Source organism: Esox lucius, chromosome 24 (assembly GCF_011004845.1).
Source record: "Esox lucius isolate fEsoLuc1 chromosome 24, fEsoLuc1.pri, whole genome shotgun sequence".
Taxonomy (NCBI): domain Eukaryota; kingdom Metazoa; phylum Chordata; class Actinopteri; order Esociformes; family Esocidae; genus Esox; species Esox lucius.
In genome coordinates, this window is record NC_047592.1 from 22,391,898 (window position 1) to 22,412,923 (window position 21,026).

At 41.6% G+C, this 21,026-nt stretch overlaps 1 protein-coding gene across 1 annotated transcript in view; it reads left to right on the forward strand.

Moving 5' to 3' along the window:
- The first annotated feature begins 689 nt into the window (after positions 1-689).
- Positions 690-21,026, forward strand: part of LOC105006148 — a 28,865-nt gene continuing 8,528 nt past the window's right edge. Inside the window, exons 1-17 of the mRNA XM_034290438.1 lie at positions 690-1,438; positions 1,558-1,653; positions 1,818-2,051; positions 5,247-5,394; positions 5,490-5,516; positions 5,637-6,178; positions 10,117-10,279; positions 12,534-12,661; positions 12,907-13,250; positions 13,458-13,653; positions 14,273-14,368; positions 16,334-16,567; positions 16,776-16,923; positions 17,418-17,444; positions 18,022-18,289; positions 19,313-19,578; positions 20,534-20,662. Coding sequence (XP_034146329.1) covers positions 752-1,438; positions 1,558-1,653; positions 1,818-2,051; positions 5,247-5,394; positions 5,490-5,516; positions 5,637-6,178; positions 10,117-10,279; positions 12,534-12,661; positions 12,907-13,250; positions 13,458-13,653; positions 14,273-14,368; positions 16,334-16,567; positions 16,776-16,923; positions 17,418-17,444; positions 18,022-18,289; positions 19,313-19,578; positions 20,534-20,662 — 3,733 coding nt within the window. The 5' untranslated portion in view covers positions 690-751. The remainder of the gene's footprint in view (positions 1,439-1,557; positions 1,654-1,817; positions 2,052-5,246; positions 5,395-5,489; positions 5,517-5,636; positions 6,179-10,116; positions 10,280-12,533; positions 12,662-12,906; positions 13,251-13,457; positions 13,654-14,272; positions 14,369-16,333; positions 16,568-16,775; positions 16,924-17,417; positions 17,445-18,021; positions 18,290-19,312; positions 19,579-20,533; positions 20,663-21,026) is intronic.

Consider the following 21,026-nt stretch of genomic DNA (forward strand, 5'->3'; position numbering starts at 1 on the left):
TCCCCAGACCTGAATCCATCTGAGAACCTCTGGGACGTTATGTATCGGTGCATCTGACGCCACCAAGTAGCTCCACAGACTGTCCAGGAGTCTGGGAGTAGATCCCCTAGGACACCATCTGCCATCTCATTAGGAGCATGCACAGACATTTTCAGGAGGCCATACATACTACTGAGACACATTTTGAGTTGCCGAGATGAAATTCACACAAGTTGGAACAGCCTGTGATTTCAAATGTTTATTTTGATTTTCAGTGTCAGTTTTAATCTAGCCCTCAATCGGTTGGTGATTTTGGTTTCCATTGACTGTTTTATGTAATTTTGTTCTCAACTAATTACACAATGTACAGTAAAGATTTTGATCTTTAATGCTATAGAACCAGTGCATACTGTGACGGTTGTGGTAGGACACAGGCACAAAGTCAAAATGGTGGAAATAACCCATGGTTTCAATCACAACAAGAAACCAACCAACAGCAGCAACCAGTGACGTAGGGCATTCAATACGAAATGAAACCAAAATGAACCACCCTGGGTGTGGCCAAACAGAAAACATAAATAGGTTCCCCAATTGGAGGCAACGATCTCCACCTGCCTCCAATTGGGGAGACCAAAAGGATTAAAGGTGGCTAAAGGCACCACCTTCTGTCCTGTCCTGACTATGGCCCCAGCCCAGTGCAGAGATGGCTAGGGGGCATAGCCAGGACGTGACACATACATTATTTAGTTGAAATGTAGTTTCCTTTAAACACATGTTTCATCCAACTGATCGACACATTTGTCTTTGCATACACAGGCACTGTCGCACCTACCTTGAAGGGACACGGTTTCGGTTGACATTTGCATGGCTAGATAAAAAAACGACTCTCTTTTCAGATATGGCTACCTCCCTGAATGAGAGCCAGTTCCAGTGCTCTATCTGTCTAGACCCATTCACTGACCCAGTCTCAACTCCATGTGGCCACAACTTCTGTAAGAATTGTATCGGGACCTACTGGGATGGCTGCAATCAGTTCCAGTGCCCGTTCTGTAAGGAGATCTTTGACAGAAGGCCTGAGCTTCGAATCAACACAACATTCAGGGAGTTAGTTGATCATTTTAAGAATATTACATTTCATGAAGGTTGCATAGCTGCTAGTGGAGAGGTGGTATGTGACGTGTGCACTGGGCAGAAACTCAAGGCCCTGAAGTCCTGCCTGGTGTGTCTGACTTCTTACTGTGAGACTCACCTGGAGCCTCATCAGAGAGTGGCGTCTCTTAAGAGACACAAGCTGATCAATCCTGTGGGGAACCTGGAGGACAGGATGTGTAAGAAGCACGGGAGACTCCTGGAGCTGTTCTGTAGGAATGACCAGACCTACGTGTGTCAGTTTTGTGCAGAGATGGAACACAATAATCACCACACTGTGACAGTACAAACAGAATCGCAAGAGAAAATGGTAAGCTTTTAAAACATTTTTTACTAAATATATTGTCTGGTTTTAAAGATTATGCCATAGAACAACTCAGTCCTGTGAATGAAATGGAGAATAACTTTACTGTACATTGTTACCCAAAGATTCAGATTCAGAGTAACAAGAAAGAAGTGCAGAAAATGATCCAAAACCGACAGAAAAAGATAGATGAGATCAATGCTTCGATGGAGTTAAGTAGGGTGAGTCCTTAGATTACAGAGGAATTCAACATGATGTTAAGGTATTCAGTATCAATTTGACCCAGATGAGACACTATGTATAACTAATTCCCATTGGGTTTAGTCTAAATCCATGAATCTATTGTCAATGTCAGTGATGTACTAACAATTTACATTCTCATCAGCACAACGCAGAAGCAGAAATGGCAGACAGTCTGGAGGTCTTCACTGCGCTGATACAATCCATTGAGTCAAGCCAGGCTGAACTCATCAAGACGATCGAGAAGAAGCAGAAAGCAGCAGAAATGCAGGCAGAAGGGGTAATTAACAAACTGTTGCAGGAAATGACTGAGATGCAGAACAAAATGCATGACCTGGAGCAGCTTTCAAACACTGAGGATAACCTCCTATTTCTACAGGTATGTGATGGTTTTAATCTAGTAATTTAGTATTTCATATTGAAGCTGAAAATATCAACAATTTGGTACAACCCCCCGTTTCCCAAATAGTTTGGAGGCTGTGTAAAATCTAAAGAAATACTGAATGTGTTAAATAATTTAACCCCTATATACAGGTGCTGGTCATATAATTAGAATATCATCAAAAAGTTGATTTATTTCAGTAATTCCATTCAAAAAGGGAAACTTGTATAATGTATATATTCATTCCACACAGACTGATATGTTTATTTGTTTTAATTTTGATGATTATAACTGACAACTAATGAAAACCCCAAATTCAGTATCTCAGAAAATTTGAATATTGTGAATAGGTTCAATATTGAAGACACCTGGTGCCACACTCTAATCAGCTAATTAACTCAAAACACCTGCAAAGGCCTTTAAATGGTCTCTAGTTCTAGTTCTGTAGGCAACACAATCATGGGGAAGACTGCTGACTTGACAGCTGTCCAAAGGACGACCATTGACACCTTGCACAAGGAGGGCAAGACACAAAAGGTCATAGCTAAAGAGGCTGGCTGTTCACAGAGCTCTGTGTCCAAGCACATTAATAGAGAGGCGAAGGCAAGGAAAAGATGTGGTAGAAAAAAGTGTATAAGCAATAGGGATAACTGCACCCTGGAGAGGATTGTGAAACAAAACCCATTCAAAAATTTGGGGGAGATTCACAAAGAGTGGACTGCAGCTGGAGTCAATGCTTCAAGAACCACCACGCACAAACGTATGCAAGACATGGGTTTCAGCTGTCGCATTCCTTGTGTCAAGCCACTCTTGAACAAGACACAGCGTCAGAAGCATCTTGCCTGGGCTAAAGACAAAAAGGACTGGACTGCTGCTGAGTGGTCCAAAGTTATGTTCTCTGATGAAAGTACATTTTGCATTTCCTTTGGAAATCAAGGTCCTAGAGTCTGGAGGAAGAGAGGAGAGGCACAGAATCAACGTTGCTTGAAGTTCAGTGTAAAGTTTCCACAGTCAGTGATGGTTTGGGGTGCCATGTCATTTGCTGGTGTTGGTCCACTGTGTTTTCTGAGGTCCAAGGTCAACGCAGCTGTCTACCAGGAAGTTTTAGGGCACTTCATGCTTCCTGCTGCTGACCAACTTTATGGAGATGCAGATTTCATTTTCCAACAGGACTTGGCACCTGCACTCAGTGCCTAAGCTACCAGTACCTGGTTTAAGGACCATGGTATCCCTGTTCTAAATTGGCCAGCAATCTTTCCTGACCTTAAGCCTATAGAAAATCTATGGGGTATTGTGAATAGGAAGATGCGATACGCCAGACCCAACAATGCAGAAGAGCTGAAGGCCACGATTAAAGCAACCTGTGCTCTCATAAAACCTGAGCAGTGCCACAGACTGATCGACTCCATGTCACGACGCATTGCTGCAGTAATTCAGGCAAAAGGAGCCCCAACTAAGTATTGAGTGCAGGTCAGTATTGTGGTTGAAATAACAGGTCAGTGTTTCCTATAGTGGTTGAAATAACAGGTCAGTATTGTGGTTGAAATAACAGGTCAGTTTTCCTATAGTGGTTGAAATAACAGGTCAGTGTTTCCTATAGTGGTTGAAATAATGATTTGTCAACGGAGAGAGTCCTTCTATTATTTATTGCAGCATTTGATAGTCGATTGTTCATGATGTTAAAAACTCGATCTTACAAACTCATCCCATCTCAAAGAACTTCCGGTTGTCCTCTATTTCATAGAGATCGCAGGACAGAATACACAACACAGTACTGTTAGCCCATTGGCTGATTACAGTCGCACGTGACTTCCTGCGTACGGATAAACAGATGATAAACAGATGATAAACAGATGATAAACAGATGATAAACAGATGATAAACAGATGTTCTGTTGTAAACTAAACATAACAAGCATACATTCATACACTTCAACATCAGTAACATAATTGTGTATAAAAAGAGCCTCCCAGAGAGGATGAGGATGGGCAGGAGTTCATCACTCAGTGAAAGACAACGCAGGAAAATAGGCAACCATTTAAGAACAGTGTTTCACAATGTAGAAGTGCAACGAGTTTGGGGATCTCATCATCTACAGTACATAATATAATTAAAAGATTCAGAGAGTGCGGAGAAATCTCTGTATGCAATGGAGGCCGAAAACCAATATGGGTTGGCCGCGATCTTCAGTCCCTCAGGCAGCACTGCGTTAAAAACAGACACGATCCTGTAGTAGATATCACTGCATGGGCTCAGGAACGAAAACCATTGTCGGCAAACATAGTAAGTTGCTGCATCCACAAAGGCAAGTTGAAACTGTACCATGCAATGAAGAAACCAGATATAAACAAGATCCAGAAATGCTGTCGCATTCTCTGGGCCTGAGGTCATTTGAGATGGACTGAGGCAAAGTGGAAAATTGTCCTGTGGTCTGACAAAGCAACATTTTAAATAATGGGAATATTTGGGAATCATGAATGCTGCATACTTTGGGCTAAAGAAGAGAGGGACCATCCGGCTTGTCATCAGTGCAGAGTTCAATAGCCAGCATCCGCGATGGTAAGGGGATGTAATAGTGCACATGGTATGGGTGACTTGCACATCTGTGAATGCCCCATTAATGCTGCACAATATAAACAGGTTTTGGAGCAACATATGTTGCCATCTAGATAATGTCTTATCAGGGAAGTCCTTGCTTATTTCAGCAGGACAATGCCATAGCACATAAACATTTGGTGCATTATGAAACGAAAAATACGACAAAGGAGACCCTGAACTGTTAAGCAGCTGCAATCCTATATCAAGCAAGAATGGGAAAACATTTCACTTTCAAAACTACAGCAATTGGTCTCCTCAGTTCCCAAACACGTACAGAGTATTGTTAAAAGAGGTGATGCAACACAGTGGTAAACGTGCCTCTGTCCCAACTTTTTTTAAATGTGTTGCTGGTAAATTCAAAATGGGCATGTATTTTTCCAAAAATAATAACATTTCTCAGTTTCAACATTTGCTATGTTGTCTTTATACTATTCAAGTAAATATAGGGATAAATGATTTGCACATCACTGCATTCAGTTTTTATTTGCATTTTATGCAGCATCCAAACTTTTTGGGAAACAGGGTTGTAAAAGGCTATCTTTATTTCTTGCTTAAACATAATTTTGATAGTAAATTTTCACCTCCCTGAAACAGAGATTCAGTCAAACCTCCATCCTTCCAAAAATGAAAGACTGGACTAACATCCACGTTCCTCCAGTTGACTTCTTAGGGTGTGTTCGACATGCAATATGTCAGGTGAATGAGTCTGTTACAGAAGAACTAAGAAAGCTTTCAGCCACTGGTAAGATTAAAGCAAGTGTAAGTCATTAAAGGATATTTAAATGTTCGTTCCGTTTTTGCAGTCATTTCTTAACATTTTGCAATTTTCCTTGGCAGAACTGCAAAAGATGCAGACTTACTCTGGTAAATGAATTACTCACATTTCCGTATACGGTTTTAAAAGCAAACTGCAGAGGGTTTAGATTTGATATTTCCCAGTTAAAACGTTCAGACATTAAAATATTGTTTCCTTCATGAATTCAGCGGACGTGATCATGGACCCAAACACTGCAGGCCCATGGCTCAGTCTCTCAGAGGATGGAAAACAAGTGAAGAAATTAAAGAAGAGTCAAAAGGTGCCAGATAATCCTGAGAGATTCACTGAGGATGTCTGCGTCCTGGCAAAACAGGGGTATAACTTTGGGAAACATTATTGGGAAGTTGGATTGCAGGGGAAATCAAACTGGGCGATAGGAGTAGCTTGTGAGACAATACCAAGGAAGGAATTAATTTATCCTGAGCCTGAAACAGGGTTATGGACCTTTTGTCATATGGACGGCAAAGAATATCTGGCATTCACAAAAGTACCAAGCCATGTCTTACTTTTGACCCGACCGGAGAAAGTTGGTGTCTTCCTGGATTATGAGGAAGGACAAGTGTCATTCTATGATGTGATAGAAAAGTCCCACATCTTTACGTACACAGGGTGTGAATTCAAAGGACACATCTTCCCCATATTCGATCCTTGCCTCAGTGCAGAAAGAGATGAGGTCCTTCCTCTTACAATTTCCGAGGTGCGCGGAAATTAAATTGTCTTGGTACACTCCATCTGCACCATTTACACACAACCTGAAAGGTGGATCCATCCTATTGTTCTTTTCAGCAACAACTTAGGGGAGACGGAGCAATTAGGGTTCAAGTCTTATTCAGGGACAGAATGACAGATTGCTCACTATTCTAGTTTCCAAAATGTCCAATGTTCTTATTCCCCAACCACCAAGTTTGAAAGCTAACATATACACCGATCAGCAACAACATTTTGACCACTGACAGGTGAAGTGAATAACACTGATAATCTCACTATCATGGCACCTGTCATTTATTAGACAGCAAGTGAACATTCTGTCCTCAAAGGTAATGTGTTAGAAGCAGGAAAAATGGGCAAGCGTAAGGATCTGAGCGACTTTGACAAGGGCCAAATTGGGATTGCTAGACGACTGGGTCAGAGCATCTCCAAAACTGCAGCCCTTGTTGGGTGTTCCCGGTCTGCAGTGGTCAGTACCTATCAAAAGTGGTCCAAGAGAGGAAAAGCGGTGACCCGGCCATGGACAGCTAAGGCTCACTGATGCATGTGGGGAGCAAAGGTGTGTGGTCTGATACAACAGACAAGCTACTCTAGCTCAAACTGCTGAAAAAATGAATGCTGGTACTGATTGAAAGGTGTCAGAACACACAGTGCATCGCAGTTTGTTGCATATTGGGCTGTGTAGCCGCAGACCAGTCAGGATGCCCATACTCACTCCTGTCCACTGCCGAAAGTGCCTACAATGGACAGGTGAGCATCTGAACTGGACCACGGAACAATGGAAGAAGGTGGCCTGGTCTGATGAATCACATATTCTTTTACATCACGTGGATGGCCGGGTGCGTGAGCGTCAGTTACATGGAGAACACATGGCACCAGGATGAACTATGGGAAGAAGGCAAGCCGGCAGAGGCAATGTTACGCTTTGGACAATGTTCTGCTGGGAAACCTTGGGTCCTGCCATTCATGTGGATGTTACTTTGACAAGTACCACCTACCTGAGCATTGTTGCTGCCCATGTGCACCCCTTGGCAATGGTATTCCCTGATGGCATTGGCCTCTTTCAGCATGATAATGCACCCTGCCACAAAGCAAAAATGGTTCAGGAATTTTTGAGGAACACAACAACGAGATCAAGGTGTTGACTTGGCCTCCCAATTCCCCAGAACTCAATCCAATTTAGCATCTGTGGGGTGCGCTGGACAAACAAGTCCGATCCATGGAGGCCCCACCTAGAAACATACAGGATTTAAAGTGTCTGCTGCTAGTCTTGGTGCCAGTTACCACAGCACACCTTCAGAGATCTAGTGGAGTCCATGCCTCGACGGGTCAGGGCTGTTTTGGCGGCAAAAGGGGGACCTAGACAATCTTAGGCAGGTGGTTATAATGTTATGGCTGATCGGTGTACATATTGTACCTATAAAACAAGTAATCTACACAATCAATGACATGGGATGAGGACTCATCTTAACCAGGATGCTATGCGTGTCAGAAAATATCTGAAAAACCTTGTTTGTGTCCGGAACTGTAGATCTGAATAATTTAGTTTTGGTGGGAAGATGCACAGTACATCTCTTTAAGTAATTTGAGGACCAGGCCAAGAGCTGATTTGTTGATGAATCAGGAAATTCTATTTCATGTGTCAAATTAAATTATTTGTAAATCCACTTCAAAATGTTCGGCTAAATTTAAACTTCTTAGGGTTATTGTAATAAGCGACAATAACTATAATTTATTAGGAATTTAAGTGTTTGAATATGTAAGGATGGTGTTTGAAAAAGGTAGGCACAAAAAAACCTGGTTACCAAAATAATCCAGAACATGTGGTCACTGTACGACAGATGAGGTAGAGACAGAGATGCACTTTCTACCACACTGCCAACATTACACAAAAACCAGACACCATTTCTTTAATAAATTTGAAACACTAGTGCCATCATTCACCATGCTGTCCAATGAGGAAAAGATGCAGGTGTTCTTGGGGGAGGAACACACAGCCCCCCTAGCTGGACGCTTCCTCAGAGAGTGCCACAAAATAAGGGATAACCTGTGACCTGCCGTGAACTGTTACATTTTATTCATTATTTATGTATTCTCACTTCATTGTTACTGTTAACCTCAATGTTTTAGCTGTTGCTAGGTCTTTCAGATGATGACAGTCATTTCTGCCCTTAGTGTTTATATGACTTATCTGTTTATTTGTACCTGTTGTTCACTCTGAGCATTTTGTTATTGCTGAATATTTCTGAATATAATGCTTGTTATTGTTGTTCTTGATGTCCCCTTAAATGGGGCTGCTACCATGTAGACTCCTTCTTACTGTACTTCTAACTTTGGCAATATGGTTGTAATAACTTTCATGCTAATTAAGTTGAATTTAATTGATTGGTGCTGCAGACTTTGAGAAGAAAATATTCTCATGGATTTTCTTAAAATCCCACATTTAACACACGCCAACACACATAATTGTCAGTATAACAAAGTATCTAAAGATAATAAAAAGATGGGAAAATAATGTAGATATCAGTATCTCACTAGGTCATGCTTGGTTTTGTCCACCTAATTTCTTAGATTCTACCCACCCAACTTTATTAGCTACCCATTGGAAACAATTGAGCGGGTTATGTTAATTTAGTTTGGCAAATCTTTTGTTGATATTATATCTGCCCAGCTTATGTTGCTAGCTAACATTATTTATTTACTTAAGCCAGTCCAAATACAACATCATTTCATGTATGGTAGTAGAAGAGGTAACTGAATCTTTAGACACCTTGAAAAATTCTATGAAAATGTCTCCGCTTGAGGCTCACTCTGTTAAATTTTTTTAATTATTGCTTGATTTTATTTTTGGTTAATTTCTACATTGAGATTAATGTGGATTTCTTTTTATTAATTATTGTGGTTATATCACAATATTATTGATTGGAATAAAATAGATTTATTTGTTATGTTTGGAAATGTGTTTTTGCCAGTTTATGGTTTTAACTGTATTCATACATTCTGAGATAAGGTTTTTAATTGAAAGACATTCCTGACATTTTAAGATCTTGATCATTTGTTGAGGGATATATTTTATAACAAGTAATCATGTCAAATTTGTACGCTAAGAACATGTTCTTATTCACTGCTGAGACCTGGGAGTAATTCAGTTAACTGTCTTACTCTGGGACAGAATGGCTCAGGAATTAGAATCAGTAGAGTATGTTATGACATTGAGTTTAATTGTCATGTGTCGGACCACAAACTCCAATAAACAAGTATCCCTGACATCCTGACAAATCGTCTTCCCTGGTGGTGATATATTTGCCCCATCCATTTAATCCTAATAAGGGAATCATTTTTCAGGTGGGTTTCTTGTTAGACTTTAATACCATATGACAGACATTTCAGATGGGCGCAGAACTTCTCTCTCCTAATTGGATAGTTTACACCCTGGGTGTTCCATGAAGGGGTGTTACATAAAGTGGCTTCAAACAAAAAGGCATGGAATTGCCTGGTCTAATAGATAGCTCCATAAGCAGCCCCTACATTTGAGCAAATTCCCCTTCCCTCATGGCCAGAAAATGTACATAAATGTATAAGATGTGTATCTTGTGGTATGGAAAACTTTGTGGACACCTGGAATGTGAAGCCCTCAGGAATATATCCTTCATCTGGATGTCAGTCATGGAAACGAGAAAGAAAGGACGCAATCTTTGAACAGGACTGGATCCTTCAGTGTGCGGCACTCTATTCACTCTAGGCGTACAACGGTACACTAGGCACAGTAGAAAAAGTAGGAAAAAAAGATTAGCTGTGTTTTACCATAAACACCGAGACCTAGGCGTCCGGGGCTATCCCCGGATCTTTAAAAAAAAAATTATATATATATTTTTTTGTCCCCGATCAATTCATCTGCAATTCCGATTATGCATTAAAGGCCTCCAAAATATGATATAGTTAATTAAAAAACGCAAATATTTTGGGTCCTCTGTGTGTCATTCAAACCGCAGATCTACTTCGCACTATTTGGGACTGTGGGCATTTTGTGGGAGGCCGTCGAGAGAAAGAGAGTGCACCGGTTACTGGGCACTGTTGCCATCTGATTCTGGCGGCTGTATGGGTATATGATACTTTTTTCATTATTATTATTCTATAGCAATATAAGAAGTGCAGCTGAAGAGTAGGGCTGCGCGATGAATTGAAATGATATTGAAATCATCGAAACCGCACGCTCAACCAAAACAATTATTTTTACTCGTGAGTCAAGCATCTTACGTATGATCATATTAGTATTTGTATACACTTTATTAGGAGTTTAAAATCCGTTTCCCTACTTCAAAATAATAATTCAGATTAGGCTATTATATAAAGGTTGGAGTCTGGCAAGATAACGTCACGGTCGTGTCAGTCAAAACATATCTACAAGCGCTATTACAACACATCTTCCCCTACCTTTTGCTATTTTAAGACAATACACCTTTACAATTCAAATGTCCAGCTGTTTGTCTGAAATCGATCAATCAAACTATACAATACATTGTTCTGATCACGCCTAACTCTTCACATTTTTAAAAGTGAGTTAAAGTGAGAATTCTTAAAATATCCCAATTCCGTGATGGCTCTATAACTAACGAAAGTAATAGAGGCAGAGCACGGTGTTTCCAGACATAGTCTAGGACTATGGAGAATGGAGATTCTCAACTGAGCTTGATATTTTTGTCCTTTACACTAGCCTTAATCTGTGTCCACAAAGCCTGTCTTTACATTGTTTACTCTTAGGTATATTGGGGAATGGAGAATGTGCCACTTGAAAGGTTTAGAACTTGGATAATAGGCAACAGCAGGGAATATTTTACAATTATGCTTGATATCACTAATACACCATTACTAAAAGTTGCAAAGATTACTTGCAAATATTTAAAATACTGTGCACACATATGACAATTATTGTCTGATACATTTTGCTTAAGCTTCTGATATGCTTGTACAAGACAACCACACCTCAGCAAATATAAAAAATAAATATACTGTATATTGGTCCCAAATACATTTCCAAATGTAAGTCACGTTTTTCATACAATGAAAAACACATACAAAAGCATAATTTTGAAACTATTTCACATATATTTATTTATTTATTTATATTTTTAACACTGTATTTTGTTTAAATATTCGTTTATTCGGTTTTAGGGATAATTTAGCATAAGGTGCCGGAGATGAGGAGAGGGCCTCCTTTCCTGTAGGTCCTGACCTGATATACCGTCCAACTCGGATGGCTAGCCTTGGAACAGTTTTTAGTTTTGACCATCAACATTCATAGGATTACACACAACATAGGTATCTACATGATCCTCAAAATGGCCCTCTTGCTTTGAAAATGGGTCTGGGTGAAGTTTGGACACACCCACAGGGCGTGTGATGTTGAGGGGGAGGAAAGTAGGAGGTTGTAGTTTCACAGGGTCAAAACCTGTTGTGGATTTACTGAGTACAATACACATTAGTGTAGCGGGGAGAAAACAGGTCCACTGCCCAGAGAACTGTAAAAAGAAAAGAAGTATCAGGAAAACTCAGCCAGCATGCAGAGTACGTTTTATTATCTATATTTATAATGACCTTTCTGTTCCTTTCATCTATCCTGTTTTAATGCTGTATTGTTTTATATGATCATGTGTCATTGGTTATCAAGAATTTGGAGTTTTTCTCACAGCATATGGGGGTATTGTTTTCGTAAGTATGTTTAAAGACATACTGATCCTGTAAGGAATATAACACACAAAAATGTGACTCATTGGCGTGTGGGAGGATAAATGACCCAGGTCTCACATTGTATTTTAAGGTTATGTGAAAGATTATTGTCTTAAAGTTAATTATTAACCATGAATTTGACATTAGCAGGTTCAAAGATTGTGCCAAATGCTTTCACTTCAACCCTCTAAACTTCCTATATTTGAGGAACTGACCTTTTGTAAATGGAATATCCTTCTTGAAAATGTAGCTTTGAAACATAACAGGTGTCATTTTATTCTACATTGGCACAGAGCACTATTAAGACAATGATAGGATGCCATTTAAGCCACAGTGCTGCACTCTCCGGAATATTGAACAGGTGAATGGTAGAGACACAGGTGGCGTGTCTACATTCCAGGGATGGTTCACAGCTGAATCACTTGGAAACATTTTCGCAAACCTGTTTCCTGATGCGAGTGAATGAGCTTTGTTTGGGCATTGGTTTTTAAAACCCAAAGTAGGGCACGGAAGAAGTAAACTCATGTATTTCCTGGCTTTTTTAGTAACCAACCCAAGCTCTGGAACATTCCAAAAAGTCTCTATAACAGTCTCTCCCTCTCCCCTTCCCTCTGCCTCCCACCGCTCAGGTTTGAGCTCCCCAGGCAAGGGGCACACCCTGTCCGAGGATTCGTTCCTGTGCTCCATTTGCCTAGAGGTGTTTGTGGAGCCAGTCTCCACCCCCTGCGGACACAGTTTCTGCAAGGCCTGCCTGCAGGTATCGCATTTGCTTCATAAAGTCCTTTTTTACATCAGCTATTGTCACCAATTCCCTTACGGTTACCCAGGCTAAAAAATGAAAAAAGCTGGAGGGATGGCTCAGTGGCTAGGAAGTCTACATCAGGCTCCGAGGCTGGCTGATGCTTTGCTTCCAAATGCTCATGTGGTGGGACTGTGTGTTTCTATGGACTGTAAGTAAAATGGATCTAAAGCCTTTACCTTCACCTCCTCCACTTACTCCAGGGCTACTGGGACCACAGCAAGAAGTTTCTGTGCCCCATGTGTAAGAAGAGCTTTAGCCGGAGGCCGGAGCTCAGCATCAACCGGGTCCTCGCCGAGATTTCAGCCCAGTTCCAAGAGCTTGATGTCAGGGTGACTCCACCGAACACAAAGAGGGGTGCGGTCGGGACACTGTCCTCCAGTCCGGGGGTTCACCTCGAGCCACAGGCACATCCGGCAGAGGGTGGGGAGTTTGCCCGGACGGGAGAGGTACCGTGCGATGCATGCATCGGAAGGAAGATGAGGGCGCTGAAGTCCTGTCTCTCCTGTCCCGGGTCGTTCTGTGAGGCCCATCTTCGGCACCACCAGTAAGAAATAAAAAAATATATTTTTGTATATCAGGTAATTTTTAACATAAGGTCTCGAAAAAGTAGCTGACCATGTTACATTTTTTACCTCGCGTTCATAAAAACATCACAGCCAAGCTGGTAACACATTTTCCTAGTTCTGAAAATCAGGGACCAGAGCGCTTTTCCCGTTGGTAGCACACCTATATTAAACTTGACCTTCTACAGGAAGGTGAAGTCGCTGATGTCTCACCGCCTCATTGAGCCAGTGCACCAGCTGGAAAACAAGATCTGCAGAAAGCACGAGCGGCTGCTGGAGGTCTACTGCCGGAACGACCACGGCTGCATCTGCATCGCCTGCGCCGAGGGCTCACACAAATCCCACGAATTCGTCTCCATCGACCGCGAGTGGAAGAAAAAGACTGTGAGTCCACGGGAGAGGTGGTCGGGTGGATGGGGACCGTCGGTGAAATGCAGGTTTTGACAGTGGTTCCAAACAGGGTTGGAGATGATGTGTAACTGCATGAGACGGTGTATGTGGAGGTCTTGTGTTGCTCTGGAGGCTAGAGTTTCAAAACATGGTGGGTGAAATGATAATGCCTAGAGCAAAAGTGGTGTTATACAATTTCTTACCAGGTAGACATCTCCTTAACAGCTTCACATTATGTGAAAACGCTTAGTAAATTCCAGAAAATGTACTCTATGTGTAACTATTGTGGATTACTAAAGAGTATCTCAAGTATTTGGCTGCTGATCAAGGATCTTATCTTATTCACTATGATTAGTGTTGCCAGATTTGATTCACTGTAAACCGCCCAATCACGCCTAGACTCCAGAAAAAGAACGGCAAAACCTATACAACCCTATGTGCAAATCGACCAGCCCAAGCTCGTTTGAGCCCGCACACTGTAATTAAAAATAGCCCAATTGTGCCGGAAACCTCCCTATCTGACAACACTGACAATGATTTAAAAGATGAAACTGACTTCAGATCAGCTATATACCATGTGATGATTTTTATAATCTGTACTCTGCCCTTACAGAATTATCTGGGCAAGAGGAAGTCGGAGCTGAGACAGCTGATCAAGGAGCGAACTAAGAAGCTGGACGATATCAAACACTCCATACGGGTCATAAAAGTGAGTTTCTCATATACAGTATATGGTGAGATCATCCAAATGCATCAACCTCATATACCGTAGTAGTTGCTTAAGCTCAGTTGTATTCATGAGTCTAAATGTATAAATAGGTTTTTATTCTGACTTTCACATGACAGTAAAAAGTTAAGCGTAGACATGGGCTGGCACGAAAAGATAAGCCAGTCAAATAATGTGACCTACAACACAGTGTCCCCATACAAAACCTTAAAGGAGGCTCACCATGAAAAGCATTGTTTAGTTTAGTTTGTTCCCATGTTTGTAATGGCTCTGCTCCAACCACTTGGACTAGGCAGACTAACTGGTATAGCAAGAGCAAACATTTACCTGTATTACCACTCACTTTTTCTAGCTTACAGTCCTTAGCTTCAAATTTCTGAAAACCACCTTTGAGGTTCGCTCAACACAACAAAAAAAAAGACCACTCCGATGCTTTTGTTCAACAGCGGACGGATAAAGGGCTGGAGAAATGTAAGCATTTTCAACTTAAGCTGCCCTTTTTATTTACCACGTTTGCCTAAGGGCAGTTCCATGGTCAGATATTGAGGGTAAATATAGAGCCGTGGCGTCTGTGGCCAATTTCAGACAGGTTTTAAAAATACAAGGAAGAAATGAAAGCAGCGGATGTCTCAGTCGATGACTTTCTGACATAGAATGGGAGGGTGAGTGCGAGGAAAAGAAAGACGAAGAAATGATCCACCGTCTTTTCACGGGTTTCTACTTTGGGCCTTTTTAACATGAACTTGGACAAGTGACATAGAAAGGTAACATAACAACACCTTTCCTCCAACCCGGCCTGTGGGCTGGGAGACAAGGCAGTCAGACCGGTCCGGCCAGTTGGGTTGGATGTCTGGAAACTCATACAGTACATCAGGTGTGTATGTGCGTGAGTTATTATATAAGCAGGACAGCAGATATGAGGGTTTTTCCACCAATTGTTTTATTTTTATGTTTTTAATATTCCCCAAAATGGAATACATGTTCAACTGCTTTTCTGATCTCAAGAGGTTAAATACAAACAATAGTAAGGAATAGCTATAGGGTTGGGTGTAACAAGGCTTACTAATTTTAATGACTGCCATAAATCACATTTTGGCAGAAATAATGTATATTGTTTCTAGTCCGTCAATTTATGGGTAATAGAGTAAATGTTTTACACTCAACCCAGTCAGTATTCCACCAGGAAACCGCGAAAAAGAAATTATTGGATGTTTCTGTAGATGTTTAAATGTTTAAAAATAAAATAGACTGAAGGGAGCTGGGGGACATGCTCCAAAACGCTTAGACCTATTCACATTATGACACACAATAAGAAAATATTACGCCGACGGGGGATGGTGACATGCCTGCGCAGTGTCTTGCCCTTGTATAATGGATATGAGATTTCATTTGTGCATTCTCATTGGCCATAACCAAACAATCCCAGGAAGCATTTTGAAGAGGAACTGACATTATACAATTTTAGATACAACTAATGTGTTTTAGTTTCATTTCTCAACATCATCTAAGCTTGCTAGTGTTGCTGATTTAGCTCCAAGTGCTCTTATATTTTTGTAACATCACGCACAGGAAGCATCCTTTGACCCTGGACCTCAAACATCAACACTCTTATGGCCAGAATACACATGGGCCCTTAGAATAGTGTTAATCTTATTATAAATATCTGAGACAACTACTTATGAGGATTACATTTTCCCCCAACAAAGTCAGCAGTATGGCCAAAAAGGAATTACATTACAATACATAGATTATAACTACATTATTAAAAATAGGTCCTTAGTTTGAGCATTGTCTAACAGTAACTAGAGGCAGTTATCCTTCGCTGCTCTGTAAGCAAGCGCAAGGGGTTTTAAAGGTGACACAAAAGCTTGGAGCGGAATCCGGTGGGCTGGGCGGGGGAGCGTGTGCACCCCCTAACCTCTCCTACTGTACGACCACGTCTCTTAGAGCAGCGCCCAGAAGGAGTTGGAGGATAGCTGGCAGGTGTACGCCGAGCTGCAGCGTTTGGTGGAGCAGAGCCAGGCTGAGCTGGTGGAGCTCATCTCTTCCAGGCAGCGTGAGGCCGAGAGGCATGCCCTGGAGTTGGCCCGAGGTGTGGAGAACGAACTGAGTCAGCTCAGGAAGAGAAGTGCGGAGTTGGAAGCCCTGGCAAAGATCCAGGACAAAGTCAGCTTCCTGCAGGTACGCTTGGAGGGGGTAAAGGGATAAACGTACACGCCACGTGAACAGACATGAGCAGAAAACTGCCGACCAACGCAGTTGGTAGATAGCGATTTTGGCAGCATGATTAACCCCACACCCTCCACATACACACACACACACACACACACCCTCCACACACACACACACACTCACACACTGTTATACCCTTCCTTTTCCTCCTCTGCAGAGCTTGCCCTCATTGGCATCCCTCCCAGAGCCCATTGATTGGTCAGGAGTGAGTGTGAACACTGACCTGTACCTGGGTAGTATCCAATCCTCCGTCAGCACGCTCAACGACAAGTTCCAGGAAGAACTCAAGAGGCTGTGTGGAAAAGGTGGCCTTTATTACTTTGACTGCCATTCAGTTCATGTTCTACCAAAAAGAGTGTCTCGATTCAGGAAAAGTGAAGCAATACGTTTAATTGTAGACAAGCATTGTAACAGTCTCGACGTGTCGCGCGACTTCTTCTGAACCAACTTCTAGTGTCAGAATCACACCTCTTTACTAGTTACTTCCAGCTAATCCTAACCTAATTCATGTGTCAGAATAAAACCGTGGCCTGATCAGTGTACTTGGATCGGCGTCTAGTTGTGACTTAATCAGGGACATCTAGATGTGGGCACACACACTGTATGCAGAGGTGAGTCATCAGATTAGACACAGTGTGAAGCGGAGTGGATGCCTGACGGTAATGAGAGGGCAACAACGGGCTATCAGGCTGACTGCGCCACATGGTCAGATAACCTCCACTCCCACACGTGTCAGCTTTGACTTTGACTCTGACTGCATTTCTGACCGTTTATATCTGTGTGTGTGTGTGTTTTGCAGAGCTCAGGAAACTACAGAACTATGCGAGTGAGTACAATGAGTTCCTTCTCTCTGTATGAAGTGGTGGTATCTTCACTTTCACCAACCCTGTCTGCTCTGAACCACACAGTGGCAGTACTGGTCCATCTTACCAGTTGGAATGAATAGAATCATACAGGACATTACTAGTGTTAGGAAAAGGGAAATCATGTTCAGTGAAGAGATCTAATGTTAAAATGCATATCTCCACTCATCCATTCTATTTACCCAATTACCATATATTTGTATGATCAAATATCACACTTATTCTAATCATACATATTTACTAAAATGACAGTTAACTAATGAAACAAAGGAATTATCCAGGATGTGTTACTCCAAGGTTTACTTTGCTGTTTGTGGTTGTTCGTTGTAAAATAACTATTTTCTAAAGAAATCTCACATGTTAAGTACTTAAAAAGCAACTTTGTCTTAAAAGCAAATGCTTTTATCAAGCTTCTATTGAAACCTATCGCATTCATAAACCTAACCTTCGCTGCACATAATGCAAAGGTTAATATATATATGCTGTTCTCAATAGAACCACCACTGCTATCAACACTGTGCTCTCTCTCTGCTCCTTCAGGTGAGGTGTTCCTAGACTCTGGGACGGCCCAGAAGAACCTCGTCCTGTCGGAAGACGGTCGCCAGGTGATGTACGAAGAACGAAAGCAGAACCAGTCGGATGGCCCTCATCGCTTCAACCCTGCCCTGTTCGTGTTGGCCCGTGAGGGTCTCTCCTCGGGGCGCCATTACTGGGAGGTCGATGTGAGTCACAAGACCGCCTGGACTTTGGGCGTGGCACGGGCGTCGGCCCGCCGGAAGGGAGAGATCAATCTGAGCCCAGATGGAGGGTAATACTGTCAAATTAAATGTGATACTTCAAATCCAAATCAATTAGCCTGGATGGAGGGTAATACTGTCAAATTAAATGTGATACTTCAAATCCAAATCAATTAGCCCAGATGGAGGGTAATACTGTCAAATTAAATGTGATACTTCAAATCAATTAGCCCAGATGGAGGGTAATACTGTCAAATTAAATGTGTTACTTCAAATCAATTAGCCCAGATGGAGGGTAATACTGTCAAATTAAATGTGATACTTCAAATCCAAATCAATTAGCCCAGATGGAGGGTAATACTGTCAAATGAAATGTGATACTTCAAATCCAAATCCATTAGCCCAGATGGAGGGTAATACTGTCAAATTAAATGTGATACTTCAAATCCAAATCAATTAGCCCAGATGGAGGGTAATACTGTCAAATTAAATGTGATACTTCAAATCCAAATCAATTAGCCCAGATGGAGGGTAATACTGTCAAATTAAATGTGATACTTCAAATCAATTAGCCCAGATGGAGGGTAATACTGTCAAATTAAATGTGATACTTCAAATCCAAATCAATTAGCCCAGATGGAGGGTAATACTGTCAAATTAAATGTGATACTTCAAATCCAAATCAATTAGCCCAGATGCAGGGTAATACTGTCAAAGTCAAATGTGATACTTCAAATCCAAATCAATTAGCCCAGATGGAGGGTGATACTGTCAATGTCAAATGTGATACTTCAAATCCAAATCAATTAGCCCAGATGGAGGGTAATACTGTCAAAGTCAAATGTGATACTTCAAATCCAAATCAATTAGCCTGGAGGGAGTTAGTTACTCAGGGAAATGTGATGTTAAATCACATTTCCCTGTTTAATGTGGTCTTCTGGGAGTTTTGCCCATTTTGGCATGACTGTGCCACTTCTCCAGAAATCCCAGAATGCATGTTTAACTTTAATTATTTTGTACATAGTATATTGTGATTCTTAAAACATAAAAAAAAAGAAAAAGGAAAATTAATCTCATCTCAATTTTTCCCAAAGGTTCTGGTGTCTGTGGCTGAAAAGTGGAGAGGTCAAAGCTTTGGAGTCCACTCGACTGCCCCTACACCTGACCTCTCTCCCCCAGAAGATCGGGATCTTCCTCGACCATGAAGGTGGTCAGGTGTCGTTCTACGACGTCAAGGCGCGCACGCACCTCTTCACATTTGCGGATACCTTTGACGAGAGTCTGTACCCCATCTTCAGCCCCTGTCTCAGTCAAGAGGGAAAGAATGCTGCACCGCTCATCATCAGTGCTGTGAAGCATAGCTGAGACAAGACCAGATTTGGGTCCACGTCCCGACGCCAACTACTTTTTACAGACCTACATTAAGAAAAGGGGGAACTTGGGACCCAGTCATAACATCGCACGCATCCTTCTGCTCAGATGTTGACCAATGACAGTTTACCTAACAGGCCTGCATTATACCTTACTGTGTGATCTTACCAAGGAGAACTCTTCTTGTGATACTCTAGGTGGGTGTTGGAAATGGTTAGGCAGAGGAGTCAAACTCATTCCACTGAAGGACCCGTGTCTGCTGGGTTTTTGCTTTTAATTTCAATCTGTGTCAAGTGAAGACCTAGGCAATCAGATAAGAGGCTTTCCTAACTAATTAGTTAATTTAATTAACTTGTGAAATAATGAAGTATAAGGTAGTGTATATCTGCAGACACGGGGCATTCCATAGAATGAGTTTGACACCTGTGTGTTAAGGGGATGATTCTCTGAATAAACTTCTTGTTCACTTTTTTGGCCTTTTCGCAGAGATTGTGTAAATCTTAAAGCATATATAAACATAATAACAGTATTTCTATACATTCCCCTTATAATACATTTTTAATTTTGTACTTCAATCTGCTACTTTAAAATAAAGATTGTTCATCAATAAAATAAATGGCCCCTGAAATTGTTTTAATCCAAAATGTATTAGGAATGTCAACAATAACAGTAATGTTCAGCAGACTTCAGAGTAAGCCTGAAGCTTCCCACCTAAGGTCGCAGATCCAGTTATATTCCGTTTCAATCTGTTCACTGTGTTCAACAAATGTTTAATTTGTTGTGTGCAATGGTGTTGAGAAAATTCGATGACAAACTTGTCAATACATTACTGAGAGACCTATGGCCAACAATAGATAACCTACTGCCCGATGAACAGTCAATATTATTTCCCTTGGAGCAGGGTGCTCCTTACCATGCGAGTGTAAATTGGTAACTCTGGTAAGGGCAGGGGGGCGAGGGTATATTTTGGGGCCTGGAGGGTGGAGGCAGTGTTTGTGGGAGCGGTGTCGCGTGTCAGTGTTGTCCAGAGTGGTCACTGTGTACACGGGGGTTTCTACAACAGCTGCCTTCTGGTAAGTGTCACCATTTCTACCCTCTTTCTCTCGATCTCTCTCCAGTCCGCTGGTCTCTCTGCGTTTTAAGTCCATCGGCAAGAATACATATTCATGTGTGATTTGTGCAATCATTGTTCGACTGTTGTTTTCGTGCAGAACGGATGGGAAAGAGGTTGACATTGCGGGGATTAAGCTCATCCCAACATTGAAATATTTTGATTTCGTACAGCAAGTGGCTTGGAGAAAGAATCATATAGAATTCAGTAAGAATGAAATGGCTTGAGAACATGTCTTATGAGCTGAATAATGGCTCGTTTCTCCTGTACGCACAGGTTCACTGATTTAGAAATGCATGATTGGTATATCAATAATTTTCTCTCAA